At 44.5% G+C, this 22,106-nt stretch overlaps 2 protein-coding genes and 1 pseudogene across 6 annotated transcripts in view; 1 reads left to right on the top strand and 2 right to left on the bottom strand.

Annotated features, from left to right (window-relative positions):
- The window catches only part of FANCD2 (FA complementation group D2), an 84,381-nt gene extending 75,671 nt beyond the window's left edge, over positions 1 to 8,710 (top strand). For all 5 annotated transcript variants that reach the window (XM_066351784.1, XM_066351783.1, XM_066351782.1 and 2 more), the window contains 4 exons: positions 491 to 565; positions 2,330 to 2,476; positions 4,007 to 4,105; positions 8,300 to 8,710. In XM_066351784.1, coding sequence (XP_066207881.1) covers positions 491 to 565; positions 2,330 to 2,476; positions 4,007 to 4,105; positions 8,300 to 8,374 — 396 coding nt within the window. In that variant the 3' untranslated portion in view covers positions 8,375 to 8,710. The remainder of the gene's footprint in view (positions 1 to 490; positions 566 to 2,329; positions 2,477 to 4,006; positions 4,106 to 8,299) is intronic.
- The window catches only part of LOC136382484 (metallothionein-1A-like), a 269,363-nt pseudogene that overhangs the window by 26,309 nt on the left and 220,948 nt on the right, over positions 1 to 22,106 (bottom strand).
- FANCD2OS (FANCD2 opposite strand) lies at positions 9,773 to 12,326 on the bottom strand. The gene is made up of 2 exons (XM_066352013.1): positions 12,295 to 12,326; positions 9,773 to 10,316 (listed from the first exon to the last, which is right to left on the bottom strand). Exons 1-2 carry the CDS (start codon positions 12,324 to 12,326, stop codon positions 9,773 to 9,775), a joined length of 576 nt encoding a protein of 191 aa, XP_066208110.1.

Genomic DNA, 22,106 nt, shown 5'->3' with positions numbered 1-22,106 from the left:
GCGTTGCGACACCTTAGTTGTTCATTGATTGCTTTCTCATATGTGCCTTGACTGGGGGCCTTCAGCAGATGGAGTAACTCCTTGCTGGAGCCAGCGACCTTGGGTTCAAGCTGGTGAGCTTTTTGCTCAAGCCAGATGAGCCTGCGCTCAAGCTGGTGATCTCGGGGTCTCGAACCTGGATCCTTCCACATCCCAGTCCGACGCTTTATCCACTGTGCCACCGCCCGGTCAGGCTGATTTCTTACACATTTTTAGCAAGTTGAACTTTGCAAAATACTCGCAAAGTATTTGGTTGGTCTCTCATAACTAAAAAGAGAGGGGAGAGGACAGCTAGACATTCTTCTATTTAGGCCAAATTAAGATGATTATTGATAAATAGCTGGAACCTGCAAGGCTTATCCTCTTTGGAGCCCTTTGTTGCAAGGATATCTTGCATCTAAAATGTAATGAGAATATTTCAGATTGCATTTATGAATTTTGTTGGTTATAGGAAGATGTTCTGAGCTTACTGGAAACCTTCCAGTTGAACACAAGGCTGCTTCATCACTTGTGTGGGCATTCAAAGGTAAGAGGGAAAGCAGGGTACATCACCAGCCTGCTTGTTGGCTTCATCAATAGTTGTGATTGGGAGATACACAGGCTTCAGTTCCTTCTTCCTTTTTTTACCCATCTAGAGTGTTTATTTCTAGGACTGTATCTGTCCAAGGGCAGTTTTTTCAAAGTGGTCAAATTCTTAGGCGCTGGTTAAGATCAGGCAATCACTTGGAGAGGAGTTTTCTGCATCTGAAAGTCGATTCAAACTTCATAGCCCTATTTCCTTCTTTGGTGAGAGATATGGAATGTTGGTAGATGTGTTACTGCCACAAAATACATTGGGTAGGAGGAATATTATGTAACTAAAGACTCTGCTAGAGACATGAGGTAGTTCTAAAAGTAGCTATCTTTAGTGCCTTTTAGCTGTGCTACTTGTCAAGGAACACATTTGTCTCTTGTGAGAACATTTTAGCATTAAAGGACTTTTCCACCTACATCCTACAGTTGAATCATTGTCACTTTTTGTCTGAAGGAACACAGAGTTCTACAGTAACTGGCAAACCAAATGATTTTTTTTTAATTTATCTATTTTATTTATTTATTTATTTATTTTAAAGATTATATTTATTGACTTTAGAGAGAGGGAGGAGATAAGAAGGGGGGAGGAGCAGGAAGCATCAACTCATAGCATTTGCTTCTTGTGTGTGTGCCTTGACCGGGCAAGCCTGGAGTCCTGAACCAAGACTTCAGCATTCCAGGTCAAAGCTCTATCCCCTGCGCCACCACACGTCAGGCTAATTTATTGATTTTAGAGAGGAAGAAAGGGAGAAGGGAAAGAAAGAGAAACATCGATTTATTGTTCCACTTATTTATGCATTCATTGGTTGATTCTTATATATTCCCTGACTGGGGATCGAACCTGCTCCTTGGTATTATTGGGACAATTCAGCTGCCAGCCAGGGCATTAATTTTAGATCCAGTTCCTATTACTCACTTCTTCTCCTGGTTCTAACTTTAGAAGGTAATGAACAGACCCTGGCCAGTTGGCCCAGTGGTAGAGCGTCGGCCTGGCATGCGGGAGTCCCAGGTTCGATTCCCGGTCAGGGCACACAGGAGAAGCACCCATCTGCTTCTCCACCCCTCCCCCTCTCCTTCCTCTCTGTCTCTCTGTCTTTCTCTTCCCCTCCTGCAGCCAAGGCTCCATTGGAGCAAAGTTGGCCCGGGCACTAAGGATGGCTCTATGGCCTCTGCCTCAGGCGATAGAATGGCTCTGGTTGCAACAGAGCAGCACCCCAGATGGGCAGAGCATCGCCCCCTGGTGGGCATGCCGAGTGGATCCCGGTTGGGCGCATGCAGGAGTCTGACTGCCTCCCCGTTTCCAACTTCAGAAAAATACAAAAAAATAAAAAATAAAAAGAAGGTACTGAACAGTGGAATTTTAAGGACTCTTAGCTAAACAGGGCTATTCTATGTTGTTTAATAAAAAGTGTAGTGTATGTTCAAGAATATTTTAAGTAAATTTATTTATAATTGGTCCATAAAGGGTTATGAAGAGGAATCAAGAGGTGTTGATATGTATTCCAGCCTCTCTTAGCTTGAAGGACAGCAACCATTCTCTTTGAAGTATACTCTGCTAAACTACTGCTGTTTACTGGAACATGTCTCTGGCCTATTATGGCATGGCTTCTATTCTTACACTGTGTTCAGGATGTTGGGAATACACAAGTTTTTATATAGGAAATGTGGAAGCATGAGGAGAAACCCAGGTAAGTTAGGTGTATTTGTTTCCACTCAGATTCACCAGGACATGAAACTCACCCAACATGTGCCTTTGCTCAAAAAAACCCTGGAACTGTTAGTTTGCAGAGTGAAAGCCATGCTGATTCTCAACAATTGCAGGGAGGCTTTCTGGCTGGGCAATCTCAAAAACCGGGACTTGCAGGTAAGCCTGGGGCCCTGCCAGGGATAATCTCCTACTCCCTTTCTTTGTGAGAGCATTGGAAAGTATGTGAGGGAGGTCACCTGAGCCCTGCCCTGTCAATAAGACTGCTTTTCTCTGTGGTCTGGGCTTTTTTTTTTTTACCATTCATTTGACAAGAGGGGAAGGATAAAATGAGAGAGGAGCATCAATTTGTTGTTCTACTTGGTTATTCCATTTAGTTGTACATTCATTGGTTGCTTCTCATATGTGCCCTGACTGGGGATCAAACCTGTGGCTTCAGCGTGCCAGGACAACACTCTATTGAGCCACTTGGCCAGGGCCTGGACCGTTTATCTCTTTTAAGTTAGGGTGCATTGCCTATGGGCCCTTGTCACAGGCAGCACCCCCCTTCCCAGCCAGCAAAGGTACCAAAATATACCACTGATACAAACAAGACCTTGGAGATAGAGGAGTCAAATCCATAAAACTTTGCTCCTGGCCTGACCTGTGGTGGCGCAGTGGATAAAGCATCGACCTGGAAATGCTGAGGTCGCCGGTTCGAAACCTTGGGCTTACCTGGTCAAGGCACATATGGTTGTTGATGCTTCCTGCTCCTCCCCCCCTTCTCTCTCTCTTCTCTCTCTCTCTCCCCCTCTCTCTCTCCTTTCTAAAATGAATAAATAAAAAAACAAACAAACAAAAAAAACTTTGCTCCTAAGCCAAAGAGATACCTGTAAGCCCAACTGAGAATAGATTCATAATAACATTTTTCTATATGGATAAACTTTTAAAAATTGTTTTGTGTTTTTTTCTAAACCACACTGTCTTATTCTTGAAATTGTTCTCTGGCTAATTTTAAAAAGTGAACATTCCTAAGGTCTATCAGTTGTCTGACTAAATTCTCATGTTGCTTATAGTACTGCTTTGGAGTTATAGCATTTTTTAAGTAAAGTTCAAGCCCTTATTCATGCTTACATATCTTGAGTTTTATAGTACTATATGAAAAAAATAGCACCCCATAGAATTAGTTTCCTTTCTTCACAGCAGCCATATGAAGTAGATACTATTGTTTCCATGAGAAAATTGAAGCTCAGAAAGGTTAAGTAACTTAGCTAAAGTCATTCAGCAATAAGTGAGTGGAGCTAGGGTTTGAATGTAGACAATCCTGTTCCAAAGTTGATGTTCTTAAACCGTTTCAGTGTACTGTCCTCAGCCTCTACGTGGTCATTCATGGTTGGTATGTTGGTGCTCATATACCTTCAGGTATTTGAGGAATTTTAGAACTATATTCAATATTAATTGTAAAATCTAGTATATTAGAATACAAAGGTGGACTTTTTATAAAAACTACATATTGTATCAGCCACATACATCTCAGAAACCTTAGGTTGTTTTTCACTTTTCTAGATGCTGGATCACAGTTTGGTGCCTATGTTTGAATAGCTAGAATATATTCCTTTATATTCCCTATAAATTAAGCATTTCTCCCCTGGAGACTCCAAATATGATCACTTTAACCCCTACCATTTGTCTTGGCCCTTCCACATTTAGGGTGAAGAGATTATATCCCAGAATTCCCAGGAAAGCACAGCAGAAGATGAGAGTGTGGATGACACATCATCTCAGGTCTCCAAGAGCAAAGCATCGGAGGTATCTGTATAAGGCACTACATATGGCATTAATGTTGCATTTTTAAAATTATTCTGAGTTAGCTCATAAAGAATGAGGTTTCCCTACTTCAGTTTATGATCAAAGACTTCCATGCCTATCTCTATTCCCTCCAAAAATGCTTCTATGCTTATATGAGTTCTTTGGAGGCCAGATAAAAATCCCACACAATCTTAAAATCACTCTTGAGTATCTCAAATTGTGGCACGTGTTACCGAGTTGAAAATCCCCTTCAGTTATAACCTATTTTCCCTGAATTCATGTCTAAAATCATTTGAGAGGGGAGAAAAGAAGAGATCAGAATGTTCCCTGGGTGTTGAGAACAGTGAGTTAAACCATTTAAACATCATTTTACTGTATGAAATTGAAATGTGAATACATTTGGTGAAAGCACAGAACCAAAAGCTGCTATTAGGCCCTGGCCAGTTGGCTCAGCAGTAGAGCATCAGCCCAGCATGTGGAAGTCCCGGGTTCAACTCCCACTCAGGGCACACAGGAGAAGCAATCATCTACTTCTCCCCTTCCCCCAATCTCTGTCTCTCTTTCTCTCTCTCTTCCCCACCCGCATCCATGGCTCAAATGGTTCTAGCAAAGTTGGCCCTGGGCGCTGAGGATGGCTTCGTGGCCTCACCTCAGGTGCTAAAATAGCTCGATTGCCAAGCAACAGAACAACAGCCCAGACGGGCAGAGCATTGCCTGGTAGGAAGCTTGCTAGGTGGATCCTGGTTGGGGCGCATGTGGGAGTCTGTCTCTGTTTCCCTGCCTCTCACTTAATTTAAAAAAAAAATCTGCCATTAGTGAGGACTGAAATAAAAGTAGGGCGTCCTTATTCTTTTCTGGACTACTACAGATACTTTTGAAACTTTAAAGAAAACTAAAGAAAGATGTATATGTTTATAAAATTTTGGTGCCATTCAGCTGAGTTATAAACAGCATGAAGTTCATATCTGGGGAGCCTCTCTATAATGTAATTTGAGAGTGTTGCAGAAAGATCACCTAGTATAAAATTTTATTTTATTACATAGTCCTCTGTGTAGTATACCTCTACCTTGTGGTTTTGGGGGTTTTTTCCATTGATTTTAGACAAAGAGGAAGGGGGAGAGAAAGAGAGAAACATTAATCTGTTGTTCCACTTATTTATACATTGTGTTTATTTATTTATTTTTTTAGGGAAAAAGAAGAGAAGGAAGGACAGGTACAGACAGGAAGGGAGAGAGATGAGAAGCATCAATTCATAGTTGCGGCACCTTAGTTGTTCATTGATTGCTTTCTCATATGTGCCTTGACCGGAGGGTTCCAACTCAGCCAGTGACCCTGGGCTCAAGCCAGCCACCATGGAATCATCTATGCTCAAGCTGGTGGCCCTGTGCTCAAGCCAGCAACCTCAGGGTTTCAAACCTGGGTCCACAGCATCCCAGGCTGACTCTCTTTCCACTGAGCCACCACCTGATCAGGCACATTCAGTGTTTAATTCTCATGTACCCTGACCTGGGGATTGAACTTGCAACCTTGATGTGTCAAGGTGATGCTCCAACTAACTGAGCTACCCAGCCAGGGCCTACTTCTACCTTTTTCTCTATTAGTTTGTTACTTTCTTCTAACCACCGTCCAAGATTAGAGTTGCAGACTAGAGAGAATTTGATGCTGGATTTCTGTTGGGATACACAAGAAATTTTAATTAAACAAATATTTCCTTCTATATTAAATGCCCATTATAGCCTAACCAGTGGTGGCACAGTGGAGGTCCCAGATTTGGGTTTTGTTGTTGTTTGTTTGGTATTTATTTATTTATTTATTTATTTATTTATCTTCTTTTCCAAGTGAGGGGAGGAGAGATAGACAGACTTTCACATGCACCCCAACTGGAATCTACCCAGCACACCGCCTCTGGAGCTGATGCTCTGCCTATCTAGGGCCATGCTTGCACCAAGCTACTTTTAGTGACTGAGGTGGAGGCTCCACGGAGCTATTCTCAGCGTCTGGGGCCAAGCACTAAATCCAATCGAGCCATGGCTGTAGGAGAGGGTGAAGGAGGGTGAAGCAGCAGATGGTTGCTTCTTCCATGTGTCCTGATCAGGAACCAACCCAGGATATCCACATGCCAGGCCAGTGCTCTACCACTGATCAAACCAGCCAGGGCCTGAGCTCCTAGGAAAGCAGCCAGTATCCCAGGAAACCAGCTTGAGTACAGCCTCACCAGCTTGAGCACAGGATTGCCAGCTTGAGTATGGGATTATAGACATCACCTCCTGGTTGCTGGCTTGAAGCCCAAGGTTGCTGACTTGAGCAAGGGGTCACTGGCTCTGTTGGAGCTCTACCCCCAACCCTGTCAAAGCATGTATGAGAAGCAATCAATGAACAACTAAAGTGACACAGCTATGAATTGGTGCTTCTCATCTCTCTCCCTTCCTATTTCTCTCTCTCTCTTGTGCTATAAAAAAAAGAGTCCACCTGCCCTGGCCGGTTGGCTCAGTGGTAGAGCGTTGGCCTGGCATGCAGAAGTCCTGGGTTCGATTCCTGGCCAGGGCACACAGGAGAGGCGCCCATCTGCTTCTCCACCCCTCCCCCTCTTCTTCCTCTCTGTCTCTCTCTTCCCCTCCTGCAGCCGAGGCTCCATTGGAGCAAAAGATGGCCCGGGCGCTGGGGATGGCTCCTTGGCCTCTGCCCCAGGCACTAGAGCAGAGCGACGCCCCAGATGGGCAGAGCATCCACCCAGCGTGCCAGGTGGATCCCGGTCGGGCGCATGCGGGAGTCTGTCTGACTGCCTCCCCGTTTCCGGCTTCAGAAAAATACAAAAAAAAAAAAAAAAGAGTCCACCTGACCAGGCTGTGGCACAGTGGATAGAGTGTTGGACTGGGATGCGGAGGACCCAGGTTCGAGACCCCGAGGTCGCCAGCTTGAGTGCGGGCTCATCTGGCTTGAGCAAGAAAAGCTCACCAGCTTGGACCCAAGGTTGCTGGCTCAAGCAAGGGATAACTCAGTCTACTGAAGGCCCGCGGTCAAGACACATATGAAAAAGCAATCAATGAACAACTAAGGTGTCAAAACGAAAAACTGATGATTGATGCTTCTCATCTCTCTCCATTCCTGTCTGTCTGTCCCTATCTATCCCTCTCTCTGACTCTATTTCTGTCCCTGTATATATAAAAAATAAAAAGAATCCACTGTGTTCCTATGTCACATACATGCAGTAGAGCAGAAGGGCCATGGCTTATAATAAAATTATGCAAATTTAGCCTGACCAGGTGGTGGCGCAGTGGCTAGAGCATCAGCCCGGGATGCAGAGGACCCAGGTTTGAAACCCCGAGTTTGCCGGCTTGAGCACATGCTCCACCAGCTTGAGCACGGGGTCTCTGGCTTGAGCCCAAAGGTCACTGGCTTAGAGCTCAAGGTCACTGGGTTGAGCAAGGAGTCACTAGCTTGGCTGGAACCCCCTGGTCAAGGCACATATGAGAAAGCAATCAGTGAACAACTAAGGTGCCACAACGAAGAATTGATGCTTCTCATCCCTCTCCCTTCCTGTCTTTCCCTATCTGTCCCTCTCTCTGTCTCTCACTTAAAAAAATAAAATTATCCAAATCTGATTGTTGCAGAATGGCATAAATCAGTATCAAATGGTCTCCATCCATGGTCTTGGCTTAGAGATCATAATATAAAAATGAGGGAGCCTGGCTCAATGGTAGAGCATCGGCCTGGCATGCAGGAGTCCCAGGTTCGATTCCCGGCCAGGGCACACGGGAGAAGCGCCCATCTGCTTTTCTGCCCCTCCCCCTCTCCTTTCTCTCTGTCTCTCTCTTCCCCTCCCATTGGAGCAGGGTTGGCCCAGGTGCTGAGGATGGCTCCATGGCCTCTGCCTCAGGTTCTAGAATGGCCCTGGTTGCAGCAGAGTAACCCCCCTGATGGGCAGAGCATCACCCCCTGGTGGGCATGCTGGGTGGATCCTGGTTGGGTTCATGTGGAAGTCTGACTGCCTCCCCGTTTCCAACTTCAGAAAAATACACACACACACACACACACACACAAAAATGAGGGAACCTTTGATTCATTTTTCAAATTAATGGTTTAAAACCTATTATTTGTTGTAACAACAATACAGTACAGTTTAAATTTTGCAATATTGTAACTCATGGGGTCACCCAGATGAGTTAAAGTAGTTAATTATCCTTTGCTCCTTAGCATGGTGAAGAAGATGAAGCAAGTGATGGAGATAAGGAGCAAAAGAGTGATGAGAGTGATGACGACTCTAATTAGACCACAGAAGGACCGATTTCCCTCCTTATCTCTGCCAGCCTCTTATGATTTTGTGTTCAAAGTTTGAAATCTGCTGTCTACCTTACTCACTGGAAGAATCCTATATTGTCCTTAAAGAGGAGGCTTTATTGAATTAACTTAATTGTGAATTTCATAGATCATCTAACGTCATCATAGACCCTGGCTCAGGACTCCATTGTAGCATTACTTACTGGTTTGGGCAAACATGGCAGTGTTCTGCTGCAGAGTAGTCATGATTCTGGGCTTTGGGAGTTTTAAATTTTAGAATTTAGATTTGTACCTGTTTTACAAATAAAGTGTTTTAAGTTCTGCTTCAGCTACCTTTTTTTCTGTTCCTAGATTTCCTTCATTAGAAAAGGATTAGATGGAATTAAATTGGGTTTTCAGCAGAGAAATAATGAAGACTGGTGCCAACATCAGTTCTATCATTAAAATCATGTTTCTTGTTCTAAGGACCATCTTTCTTTGAGATGAGAAGATCCTTGTGTTCTTTTTGGGGGAGTGATAAAATTTCTTGTCAATGCCCAATGAAAATAAAAAGGAATATTTTGGCTGCTTTAAAAAATTGTTTTTGGTTATCGTGAGTTATAAGACAAAGGGGAAAAGGCACCATCAAACTCATTCATGTTTTGTATATGTAATGTTTATTTTATTTCTACATTATTCTAAGTTATACCTATAACCTAGTTACAACCATGTACAAAATTACTTGTAGTTTATTAGAAATGTACATTAGAAGTACATTCCAAATAAAATGGGAAGTCTCACATCTTCTGCCAGAAAGCCCAGTTTCACTGCTGCTACCAAGTTCTTTCTTGATGGGCTATAAATATTGTTTAATATTTGTTAATATTTACCCACTTTTGTATTCTTCAGTGGTATTAGGATGTGGCAGGTTAGGTTTTTTTGTTGTTGTTTTGATTGAGGAGGGTGGGTTGGCGTGTTTTGATTTGTTTAATTTTTGTTTTTAAAATTGCTCTTTGACCCCTTCATCCTCAGGTATATAGAATCAATTATCTCCTTCCTTGACACCCTTTTGTTTCCCCAGTTCATTGTGGTCTTAGATGTTTAAGTGAGTTCACACTAGGCTTATTTATATGGTTTGTTTAATGATTCTTTATCACATGTACATGTCAATGCTAATTTGATTCTTTTAAATGATTGTTCAACATTACAGTGGAAATCGTTCTCCCCTGCTCTGTTACTGGCCCTTTTTTGGAAGGTAAGGGAGAAAGAGACTCCTTAATTGTCACTGCTTGACAGAAAAGCAAAAAACTTGGAGCAATGCCAGTTTCCTTTACGTGGACAGGTTTCTGCAAGCTTCAGGCGCATAGCAAAGGGCATGGTGTGAGGAATGGGAGTCAGATGGGGACCCCTTTACTTGGAATGTTGCAAGGCAAAGGTACACTTCTTGTACGTTGCATACAGCAAGAGGATAGAGCGCAGCATCTGTTTGCACATGGTCACTGTCATCTGAATCTGAGGTTCCTTTAGTCCAGTGGGCCACTGATGCTCCCGACTGATGATTTTGCAAAAGGCTGACTTGTCTGAAACTCTGAAGGTCCCAGTCCACTTTGGGGGCTGAGCCGTGATGACCCTGCCAAAGACTGAATCCACTCCATTGAGGCGGACAGGCTGAGGCTTCCTGACCAGCCCTTTCTTGTTGTTCATGGTTCGGAGCTCTGATGTATGGCAGGGTAACTTGGGACTCACCCCAGGTTCCAGGAATGGGCTGTCTAGGACTAGAGTGACCTCTTGAAAGCACAGCTGCACTTCAATGTCAGAAGGGGTGTTTGGGAAGCAGGGGGAAACCCTAAAGGGGTGCTTGGAAGAGGGTGTAGGTGTTGTATGCCGCAGCCATTGGAAGCTCTCATCCAGTGGGGTCCATGGTGACCAGAGCTGGTATCCAGCCATGGATAGTTCTAAAGGAAAGGAATCAGAACATGGAATTTCCCTACCATGGTTTTGGTGAGTGCATGGCTGTTCAAATTCACATCTCTTTGTCTCATAATGACTTTAACTTACTCTAGTTCCCAGGAACAGAATCCATTAGATGTTAGAGTACCAGTATCTATAAAAAGTAGTAAGGGATGGTAACAAGTATTGAATCTGTCAAATGATATGTGGACTAAAACTTTATTCAACCTTATCACAAGCCTCTGAATGTAAGTTTTAACCCATTTTACAGATGAGGAAATACAGGGGTGGGCAGAAGTAGGTTAATAATAATATATAGTAAATAATACAATAATAAAGTAATGTAAGAATAAACTTTCTTGTACTCAAAACTATAAACCTTCTTTTGCCTACCCCGTAGAGCTTTTCTAAATGGAATATTCCAGTTCACCATTAGTACCTGTGCTGTGTTGGTAACTGCTAAAGACAAAATCTACACCTCTGAGGTTGCAGAGGCTACTGGCACTTCATGATGAGATTTTAATCGTGGTTAGAAGTTCAGAAAGGCCACATCTTACCAAATATTTGTGGCTCTGAATTCCATGTACTTTATACCAGTGGTCCTCAAAGTATGATCCCAGAACTAGCACCTTCAGTGTCATCTGGTAACAACACGGTAGAAATGCAAATTCTTGGGTCCCATGTCAGACCTATAGAATCAGAAACTCTGGGGATAGGGTCCTGCAATCTGTGCTTAAACAAACCCTCTGGGAATTCTGATGCACTTACAGTTTGAGAACTTATCCTGTTCCTTTTAAAGAACTTCAGCTTTCACTATTCATAATTATGAAGACAGTCTCCTCTTGGCCCTAAAAATCTGTTTTCAAACACAAGGGAGCCATTTTCTCAGAGCCCTGAGCTACTTACATACCACCCCAGAGGAATTACACCAGCCTGGGAGGGGGAAATGGTCCCAAAGGCCAGTCTTTAAAAATTTCTAAAGATTTTTCTAGTTCTTGTAGGTGTGCTTTGTTTTTTGTTGTCTTATCTATGGGAAACCCACTGGGTAAGAGCTTTATTTTTCTTTTCCCCTTGAAAATAAAAGGCTGGGAAGGTGTTACTGACTCAAAATATATCCAAGTAGAATTTGGATTTTCCATCAGCCTACCTTAAAATTGCTAGTATAAAAAGGGTTTTCCTGAATTCAGGAGAAGCTAACATTTTTTTCAGCATGAGCTATCATGTTAAGGGACATAGCAGATCCCTTTTCTTTCTAGCCAAGTGTATTTCTGTCCCTTCTCTCTTCTCCCACAAAAGGGAACAGCTGCAGATTTTATTCCATCCAGGATTGCTGTGAAAAGTTGACACTTCCACCATAGTTTGTGAGACAGTAAAGTTCATTTTTTAAAAGGACATTTCAAACCAGAAAACCTGCCCCAACACTGGTTAGTATAAAAGAGATTTCCTTCAAGTGGTGTGTCTCACCTGACCTATGCAGGCCCTTTTGCCTACTGAGTTCAAATGACTGGACTGAATTAGAATGAGAAACTGACCCCCAAGAAATACTTACTAACAGCCTACCAAAGGCTTCTGATGCTTGAGATCATGACCCTAAGAACATACATCCAAGATCAGTGCTACTCTGGTACACTACCATGGCAAGGTGGGGTAGTGGGTGGTAATACCTCTTAGCATATGACAAAATAAATAAATAAATTTGATCCCATCACCCTTTTCCTGACTCAACTCCTAAGAGCAAAAAGAGCCAGAGGTAAAAAAAATAATAATTTAAAAACTATTTTGTCAAATGTCCAGCCTAAGTATTCAGCAAAACCAATATGAGATGAGAAGGGCTTCTGACAGGTCTTTCCACCGTTTTCAGCAAGCTTTACATAAAGATGGTTCAGACTCCCACCTCTCTGTTGTCACTGTCATCCACTCCATGAGGGACTGAACCTAGGGAGTCCGTTCAAGTTGCTCTAATAACTCCCAGGTAGGGAACCCCTTGTTCTGGCCAAAAAGGTTTCCCCTTCATACCATTCTTCCTGTTCCAAGAAGCCTGGTTGCACAATTTCCCCACCTGGGAAAGGGGAAGGCAGCGTCAAAGTGCCACTGAGGTCCTTGTAAACTGCGATCCAGACGAGCTGAAGCTACCCGGTGAAGGGGTAGCTTTCCCCTCCCAGCCAGAAGGGGCTTGTTTCCCGGGGGTCCCGACCCGGGGGCGGGAGCCAGAAGGCTCTGGCTGTGGAGGCGGAGGTGGAGGTGGCAGTGGGAGCCCAGGCCCGGTCCCACCATCCGGGCTGGGGGCTCACCTGCTGAACTCCACAGGCCATACGCTGCAGAGTGGCAGCTGCTGTTTCCGGGCCGTATCTTTTCACCATCAGGCGCCTGGCAACCGCCTTTGTGACCCAGGACCGTGGAGGAAGTTGGGGGCGGGGAGGGCGGGGAGACCCAGCCGCTCAGGGAGAGGGGGCCTCGAGACCCCGTGCTCGGGGGCGGGGGCGTCTGGGCTGGACTCTCCATCACCATCTCTTTGGAACGCCAGGTCCAGAACTTGGCTTTCAGGAGTGCAGGTTCCAGTCCTGTCCCCTCGATTTCCTCTGCTACCTCCCCACCTCGCCACAGCTGTGTGCCTTCGATTTAGTTGTACAAGTTGGGCACGTCCACTTCAAAGGGTATGATCTGAAACATGCATAAAAATCCTAGCACCTGTAGTTAGTATTAAAACTCTTTATCAGCCCTGGCCAGGTTGCTCAGTTGGTAGAGCGTTATCCAGATATGCAGAGGTTACAGGTTCCATTCCCGGTCAGGGTACATGGAAGAATTGACCACTGGCAGCATGAATAAGTGGAACAAAATTGGTTGTTTCCCTCTTTCTGTGTGTCTCTCCTCTTAAAAAAAAAAAATGGTGGCACAGTGGATGGAGTGTGGACTGGGATGGGGAAGACCCAGGTTCGAGACCCCAAGGTCACCAGCTTGAGTGCAGGCTCCTCTGGTTTGAGCAAAAGCTCACCAGCTTGGACCCAAGGTTGCTGGCTCAAGCAAGGGGTTACTCAGTCTGCTGAAGGCCCGTGGTCAAGGCACATATGAGAAAGCAATCAATGAACAACTGAAGTGTCGCAACGAAAAACTGATGATTGATGCTTCTCATCTCTCTTTGTTCCTGACTGTCCCTATCTATCCCTCTCTCTGACTCTCTGTCTCTGTAAAAAAAAAAAAAAAAAAGTTCTCATTAAACCCTACTCAGTAGGGTTAAGGTGGAGTTACCTAGACTTCTGTTCTGAGTCTTCATTTTTTTTTTTTTTTTTTTTGTCTTTTTCTGAAGTTGGAAATGGGGAGGCAGACAGACTCCCGCATGCGCCCGATCGGGGATCCACCTGGCATGCCCACCAGGGGGCGATGCTCTACCCATTTGGGGCATCGCTCTACTGCAACCAGAGCCATTCTAGCGCCTGGGGCAGAGGCCACAGAGCCATCCTCAGCGCCCGTGCCAACTTTGCTCCAGTGGAGCCTTGGCTGTGGGAGGGGAAGAGAGAGACAGATAGGAAGAAGAGGGGGAGGGGTGGAGAAGCAGATGGGCGCCTCTCCTGTGTACCCTGGCTGGGAATCAAACCTGGGACTCTTGCATGCCAGGCTGATGCTCTACCACTGAGCCAACTGGCCAGGGCCTAGACTTCTGTTCTGAAGGCTTTCGTTGCTGCATTGGAATGATCCCAATGCAGATTTATAAATGCTTGCCTATCAAGAGCAAAAAGAAAAACAAATGTCTTCCCTTGACTTACTGACCGAAAACCGTTCTCTGCTTTCTATTAAATCTCAGAAAAGATAATGCTGTCCCATTCTCAAAAAGCTAAAAAACTGACCCTTTCACCATATTGAGAGTGATCTGACAACTTTGTAAGAATCACTCAATTACCCTGGACTACTGAGTGAAAACAGATCTACCCAGTTGATTTCTATATCCCTGGTGCCTGGAAGTGTGCAGGAAATATTTGCGGGACAAATTAACTAATGGCCCACCTGCCCTTCCCTTAGAACCCAAATGTTGCCCTTGCACTCTGGGAACTGTAGAACATAGCACACAAAAGAGCTGTAACTTTTTGTCTGGCTCTTTGGAAGAAGCTGAACTGGAGAGATGGAGGTGCAGAAACTGGGCATAGGGGAATGGGGTCAGGCTGAGATCCTGGTTTAGAAGGCCAGATAGTCTTTTTTCTTTAATTGATTTTAGTGAGAGAGGGAAAGAAAGAGAAAAAAAAGAAACATTGATTTGTTGTTCCACTTATTTGTGCATTCATTGGTTGATTCTTGGATTAAACTAGCAACCTTGGCATATGGGGAGTATACCCTAACCAACTAAGCTACCTGGCCAGGGTAGGTCAGTTGTTCTTTTTAAATTGTTTTAGGTGGGGGAGAGAGATGAGAAGCATCAACTTGTAGTTGTGTCACTTTAGTTCTTTGATTACTTCATATGTGCCTTGACCAGGGAGTTCCAGACAAGCCAGTGACCCCTTGCTCAAGCCAGCAACCTTGGGCTCAAGCCAGCAACCTTAGACTTCAAGACAGTGACCTTTAGGCTCAAGCCAGCAACCATGGGATCATATCGATGAATCCACACTCAAGCGGGCGATCCCGTGCTCAAGCCGGCAAGCCTGCACTCAAGCCAGATGAGCTGTGTTCAAGCTGGAAACCTCAGAGTTTTGAAGCTAGGACCCCAGTGTCCAGGGCCACACTTTATGCCACCACTGATCAGGCCCAGATAGTCTTGGTCTCGTCAAGAATTGACGGCCCTGGCTTGACCAGGCGGTGGCGCAGCAGATATAGCGTCGGACTGGGATGTCGAGGACCCAGGTTCGAGACCCCGAGGTCGCCAGCTTGAGCACGGGCTCATCTGGTTTGAGCAAAACCTCACCAGCTTGGACCCAAGGTCGCTGGCTCGAGCAAGGGGTTACTCGGTCTGCTGAAGGCCCGTGGTCAAGGCACATATGAGAAAGCAGTCAATAAACAACTAAGGTGTTGCAATGAAAAACTAATGATTGATGCTTCTCACTCTCTGTTCCTGTCTGTCTGTCCCTTTCTATATCCCTCTCTCTGACTCTCTCTCTGTCTCTGTAAAAAAAAAAAAAAAAAAGAATTGACAGCCCTGGCCAGTGGCTCAGTGAATAGAGCATCAGCCCAATATATGGATGTCCTGATTCGATTCTGGTAAGGATGCCCAGGACCGATGTTCTAATCAATGCTACTGGCCACGAGAGGGGAAGAGAGAGGAGGGAGAGAGGGAAGAGGAAGATGCAGATGGTCACTTTTCACGTGTGCCTTGACCAGGGATCGAAACCTGGGATGTTCGCACTCAGGCCGACTATCCACTGAGCCAACTGTCTGGAGCTTAAAATGATGATTCTTGTAAGAGACTAAAATTATTTTGAATTACAAAACTTTGTATTAAGTTTTTTATTTTCCTCTTGTTATTTTAAAAGCAAATAAAGTAGTTTTTTTTGCACAGTTGTGTTTTTTTTAAGACTTTATTTATTTTAAATGGGGCGGGGAGAAAGCATCAACTCCCATATGTGCCTTGACCAGGCAAGCCCAGGGTTTCGAACCGGCGACCTCAGCATTCCAGGTTGACACTTTGTCCACTGCACCATCACAGGCCACATAGTTGGACCTGTGGTGGCGCAGTGGATAAAGCGTCGACCTGGAAATGCTGAGGTCGCCGGTTCGAAACCCTGGGCTTGCCTGGTCAAGGCACATATGGGAGTTGATGCTTCCAGCTCCTCCCCCCTTCTCTCTGTCTGTCTCTCCTCTCTCTCTCTCTCTCTCTCTCTCTGTCTGTCTCTCTCTCTCCTCTCTAAAATGAATAAATTAAAAAAACAAACAAAACAAAAAAAAACAGGCCACACAGTTGTATTTTTAAAATAAAAGTCCCCAAGGCAAAACTGTATAATAAAAAATTGTTGTCTGCCTGACCAGGCGGTGTCACAATGGATAGGGCATCAGACTGGGATGTGGAAGAGCCAGGTTCGAAACCCCGAGGTCACTGGCTTGAGCACGGACTCATCCGCCTTGAGAATGGGTCCACTAGCTTGAGTGCAGGTAGCTGGCTTGAGCCCAAAGGTTGCAGGCTTGAGCCTAACGTCACTGGCTTGAGCAAGGGGTCTCTCGCTCTGCTGTAGCCCCCCACCCCCTGGTCAAGGCACATATGAGAAAGCAATCAATTAACAACTAAGTTTCTACATTAAAGAATTTATGCTTTTCATCTCTTTCCCTTCCTGTCGGTCTGTCCCTATCTCTCTCTCTCTCTCTCTCTCTCTCTCTCTGTAAAAAAAAAAAAAAAAAAAAAAAAAAAAACCTGACCAGTCAGTGGCGCAGTGGATAGAGCATCAGACTGGGATATGGAGGACCTAGATTCAAAACCCCAAGGTTGCCAGCTTGAGCATGGGCTCATATGGTTTGAGCAAAACCTCACCAGCTTGAGCCCAAGGCTGCTGGCTTGAGCAAGGGGTCACTCAGTCTGCTGTAGCCCCACGGTCAAGGCACATATGAGAAATCAATCAATGAACAACTAAGGAGCCACAACAAAGAATTGATGTTTCTCATCTCTCTCCCTTCCTGTCTGTCTGTCCCTTTCTCTGACTTTCTTTGTCTCTGCCACAAAAACAACAACAAACAACTGTTGGACAGAGAGGGCTTTATTCTTCCCAGCTTTAAGGGATGTATTCTCAGAGGTTCCATTTGCCATCACTGCTGAGTCTGATCTCCATCCACCTCAATGTGTACCATGCACATATGGAAAGCCAGAATTTCCCCCATATAGCATGTTACAACATCAACTTGATCTGTTTCATTCGGCACTCAACATTCTGGTTGCACTGTTTGGGTATTTTCATGACAATAGCCACATTCACTGTGCTGAAAGCCAATTTGATACTTTCTTTTTAAAAATTTTTTAAGACTTTATTTATTTTAGAGAGGAGAGAAAGAGAGAGAGAAGAGGGGAGGAGCAGGAAGCATCAACTCTCATATGTGCCTTGACTGTGCAAGCCCAGGGTTTCAAATCAGCAACCTCAGCGTTCCATGTTGATGCCTTATCCACTGCGCCACCACAAATCAGACCAATTTGATACTTTCAAAGCAGCCAGCAACATCACCATGGTGCACATGCCATATCCATAATTGTGCAAATGATAGGCCTAGTTCACATGACAGTAAAGGAGACTCTAATGATCACACAATGCAACTGACAAACTTCAAGAATTTGATTCCATACTGATTATTATACCTGGAGTCATTGACAAAAATACCCAAGTTCCATGAAGCACATGACCAACAAAGAAGACAGGGACCTGTTTGTCCTATACTGAGGCTGTCAGCCGTATGGAAGCACTCCTTGTTCCACCAACTGCATTACCAAAGGGCTTGCCTCTGCAACCTTGAATCTTCCATGGGAAATAATTTCTACATTGAAGAATTACTGTACTGGCAAATCTATAGCTTGAGGACTGCCTGACAGCAAACTCCATGAGACATTTAGGAAAAATCTCCAGAAGCTCTGGAGGAACATTTTTTACTCCAGGACAGCATCATATCCTTGAATTGTTTGGAATTACAGGGGAGATCCTGAAACAGGTAAATAGAAAGGCAAACAACAAGAGAAGGGCTGAAACTGATTGGTCTATGGAAGACCATTAATCATTTCATTTTTTAAAAAATTTATTTATTTCAGAGGAGAGTGAGAAACAGAGAGAGTTAGAAAAGGGGGAGGAGCAGGAAGCATCAACTCCCATATGTTCCTTGACCAGACACGTGCAGGGTTTTGAACCGGCACCCTCAGCATTCCAGGTCGATGCTTTATCCAGTGTGCCACCACAGGTTAGGCCTGTTAATCATTTCTTTTTTTCTTTTTTTTTTTTGTATTTTTCTGAAGTTGGAAACGGGGAGGCAGTCAGACAGACTCCCTCATGCACCTGACCAGGATCCACCTGGCACGCCCACCGGGGCAATGCTTTGCCCATCTGGGGCATCACTCTGCTGCAACCAGAACCACTCCAGCGCCTGAGGCAGAGGCCACAGAGCCATCCTCAGCACCCGGGCCAGCTTTGCTCCAATGGAGCCTTGGCTGCAGGAGGGGAAGAGAGAGACAGAGAAGAAGGAGAGGGGGAGGGGTAGAGAAGCAGATAGGCGCCTCTCCAGTGTGCCCTGGGCGGGAATCGAACCCGGGACTCATGCACGCCAGGCCGACGCTCTACCACTGAGCCAACCGGCCAGGGCCCCCTTAATCATTTCTTAAATTCTATAAATGTGTGTTAATTTTCTGCTTTCTTCAGGAAAAAAAGAAAATGTAAACTAATCATGAATGCATACTTTGTAAAGAGTTAGGCACTGTGTTTAATGTTTTATTTATTCTTTCTCAGATAATTCTCCCAACAATCCTAACCCATCCATGCTTTATTTCTTGTATGTGAAGTGACTCCTATATAGTAGATTTATGATTTAACAGTGAGGTGCCAGGCCTGACCAATGGTGGCTCAATGAATAAAGCATGCATCAACCTGGAATGCTGAGGTTGCTGGTTCAAAGCCACTGGCTTGCCTGGTCAAGGCACATATGGGAGTTGATGCTTCCTGCTCCTCCCCCTTCTCTCTCCTCCTTTCTCTCTCCAAAAATGAATAAATAAAAATCTAAAAAAAAAAAGGTGCCCTGCAGATCTAACTTCTCTGATACATATGAACAAAATACTGACTTCAACAACGTCACTTGAGAGTAGGGTCTTGAATGGCAGAGAGGACCTTCTGGATGCCTGGGGTTCAATATTTAAGGTTGATATTTGTTATTTTAGAAATAATTTATATGAATACCTAGGAGAGCTCACATAGACTAAACTGTTTTCAGATTGGTACAGTGAGAGATAGTGGAGACTGATATCAGCTGGTGAAGGTCCCCACTTAATTGGCTTGTGACCTTGAACTTCAATTTTTTGTTCCGTAAAATGAGAAATTTCTTCCTGACTTCGTTCTACAAGGTTTGTGAAGGTCCCGCAAGGTAATAGCTGTACAAACAGTTAATAGCTTATAAAATCTTTTTTTTCTTTATTGTATTTTTCCAAAATTAGAAGTGGGGAGACAGTCAGACAGACTCCCACATGAACCCAACTGGGATCCACCTGGCATGCTTATCACAGGGCGATGTTCTGCCCATCCGGGGTGTTGCTCCGTTGTGGCTGGCTGGAGCCATTGTAGGGCCTGGAGCCATTGAGGCCCTCCTCAGCGCTGGGGCCAACCTTGCTCCAATGGAGCTTTGGCTGCAGGAAGGGAAGAGAGAGATACAAAGGAAGGAGAGGGGGAGGGGTGGAGAAGCCAATGGGCACCTCTCCTGTGTGCCCTGACTGGGAATCAACCCTGAGACTTCCACATGCCGGGCCAATGCTCTACCGCTGAGCCAACTGGCCAGGGCCTTGTAAAATCTTTTGAGTAAAAGAATGAGTAATGACTTGTCCCCAGCTCCTGCTAGAAGACTGTTCAACCACATTTTCTTAAGTAACATAAAAGGCACTTATTACACAAATCAGATTGCAAATATTCCCTTAAGCAAAAAATCAAATTGTCCTTAATTCCACTACCTTAACAAACCAGATATTTACATATCTGGTGCATCCTTATAGTCCTCAAGCAGTCATAAGTTTTGCACAGTTGCACTTAACAAAAAATTTGTAGTACGACCAGGCGGTGACACAGTGGATAGAGCATTGGCCTGGGATGCTGAGGACCCGGGTTTGAAACCCCAAGATTGCCAGCTTGAGCATGTATTCATCTAGCTTGAGTGAGGGCTCACCAGCTTGAGTGCAGGCTTACCAGCTTGAGTGCAGGGTTGCCGACTTGAGTGTGAAATCATAGACATGACTTCACGGTCGCTGACTTGAGCCCAAAGGTTGCTGGCTTGAAGCCCAAGATCACTGGCTTAAGGTCACTGGCTCAGCTGGAGCTCCCCACTTCCATCAGGGCACATATGAGAAAGCAACCAATGAACAACTACAAGTTGATGTTTCTCATCTCTCTCCCTTCCTGTCTGTCTCTCTTGCATACTAACTTTAAAAAAAAGAAAAATTTTTATTTTGTGTTTATTCCCAATTTATCATCTGTGTTATGTTACCACAGTGTTCTTAATTAGTATTTAAATAATTGCCATAAATGGCTATGCCTTTGTTTAGTCATTCCCAACTGTGGAGATTTAGTTGTCTTTTTTTTTTTAAAAAATAGATAATGCTATAAAGAGTATCTTTGTGATTAAATTGCTATTTCCTTTTCAGTTACTTTCTTAATGAGATTAGGTAAAAAAGCTTATTTTTTTTACAACTCTTTTTTTTTTTTTTTACAGAGACAGAGAGAGAGTCAGAGAGAGGGATATAGACAGGGACAGACAGACAGGAACAGAGAGATGAGAAGCATCAATCAGTAGTTTTTCGTTGCACATTGCGACACCTTAGTTATTCATTGATTGCTTTCTCATATGTGCCTTGAACCACAGGCCTTCAGCAGCCCGAGTAAACCCTTGCTCTAGCCCAGGGGTCCCCAAACTTTTTACACAGGGGGCCAGTTCACTGTCCCTCAGACCATTGGAGGGCCAGACTATAAAAAAACTATGAACAAATCCCTCTGCACACTGCACATATCTTATTTTAAAGTAAAAAAAACAAAATGAGAACAAATACAATATTTAAAATAAAGAACAAGCCTGACCTGTGGTGGCGCAGTGGATAAAGGGTCGACCTGGAAATGCTGAGGTCACTGGTTCAAAACCCTGGGCTTGCCTGGTCAAGGCACATATGGGAGTTGATGCTTCCAGCTCTTCCCCACCTTCTCTCTCTGTCTTTCACTCCTCTCTCTCTCTCTCCACCTTTCTCTCTCCTCTCTAAAATGAATTAAAAAATAAAAATAAAATAAAGAACAAGTACATTTAAATCAACAAACTGACCAGTATTTCAATGGGAACTATGCTCCTCTCACCGACCACCAATGAAAGAGGTGCCCCTATCGGAAGTGCGGCGGGGCCGGATAAATGGCCTCAGGGGGCCGCATGCGGCCCGCGGGCCGTAGTTTGGGGACCCCTGCTCTAGCCAGAGACCTTGGGTCCAAGCTGGTGAGGTTTTGCTCAAACCAGATGAGTCCGTGCTCAAGCTGGCGACCTCGGGGTCTCAAACCTGGGTCCTCGGCATCCCAGTTCGATGCTCTATCTACTGCGCCACCGCTTGGTCAGGCACAACTTTTATATTAATTGGCCAATCACACCCACAACAAGTCTAAGCTCACAAATTTTCTTCTGAAGGACTATATCAGTTTATAGTATGACCAGATTTTATGAGCCTATCAATTTACCCTCAATCTTTCCATCACTGGATATTATTGTTAACACACACACGCGCGCGCGCGCGCGTGCGTACACACACACACACACACACACACACACATTTTATTCATATGATAAATGTATGGTGGAACATCATGCTGTTTTTTGGAATTTATTAGTTTTACAGAGAGAGGAGGCGAGGGAGCCAGAAGTATTAATTCATAGTTCCTTCACTTTAGTTGTTCATTGCTTGCTTGTTGTATTTCTCGTCTTGATCCTGTAAGCCTAGGGTTTGGAACCTGTGACTTCAGCATTCCGGGTTACACTACCCACTGCGCCAGCACAAACCAGGCTTGCTGTGTTATGGAAAGGCTTTTTTTTTTTTTTTAATGACTTGCATTTAATGTGGTTAGTTATGCCCAACTTATTGCTGATACAGATGGAACCTAAGTCTGAAGCAGCTAAGGGAGGGATGGGT

Source organism: Saccopteryx leptura, chromosome 10 (assembly GCF_036850995.1).
Source record: "Saccopteryx leptura isolate mSacLep1 chromosome 10, mSacLep1_pri_phased_curated, whole genome shotgun sequence".
NCBI classification, from domain to species: Eukaryota; Metazoa; Chordata; class Mammalia; order Chiroptera; family Emballonuridae; genus Saccopteryx; species Saccopteryx leptura.
Note: the sequence above shows the minus strand (reverse complement) of the source record. Positions and strands in the feature narration are given on the sequence as shown.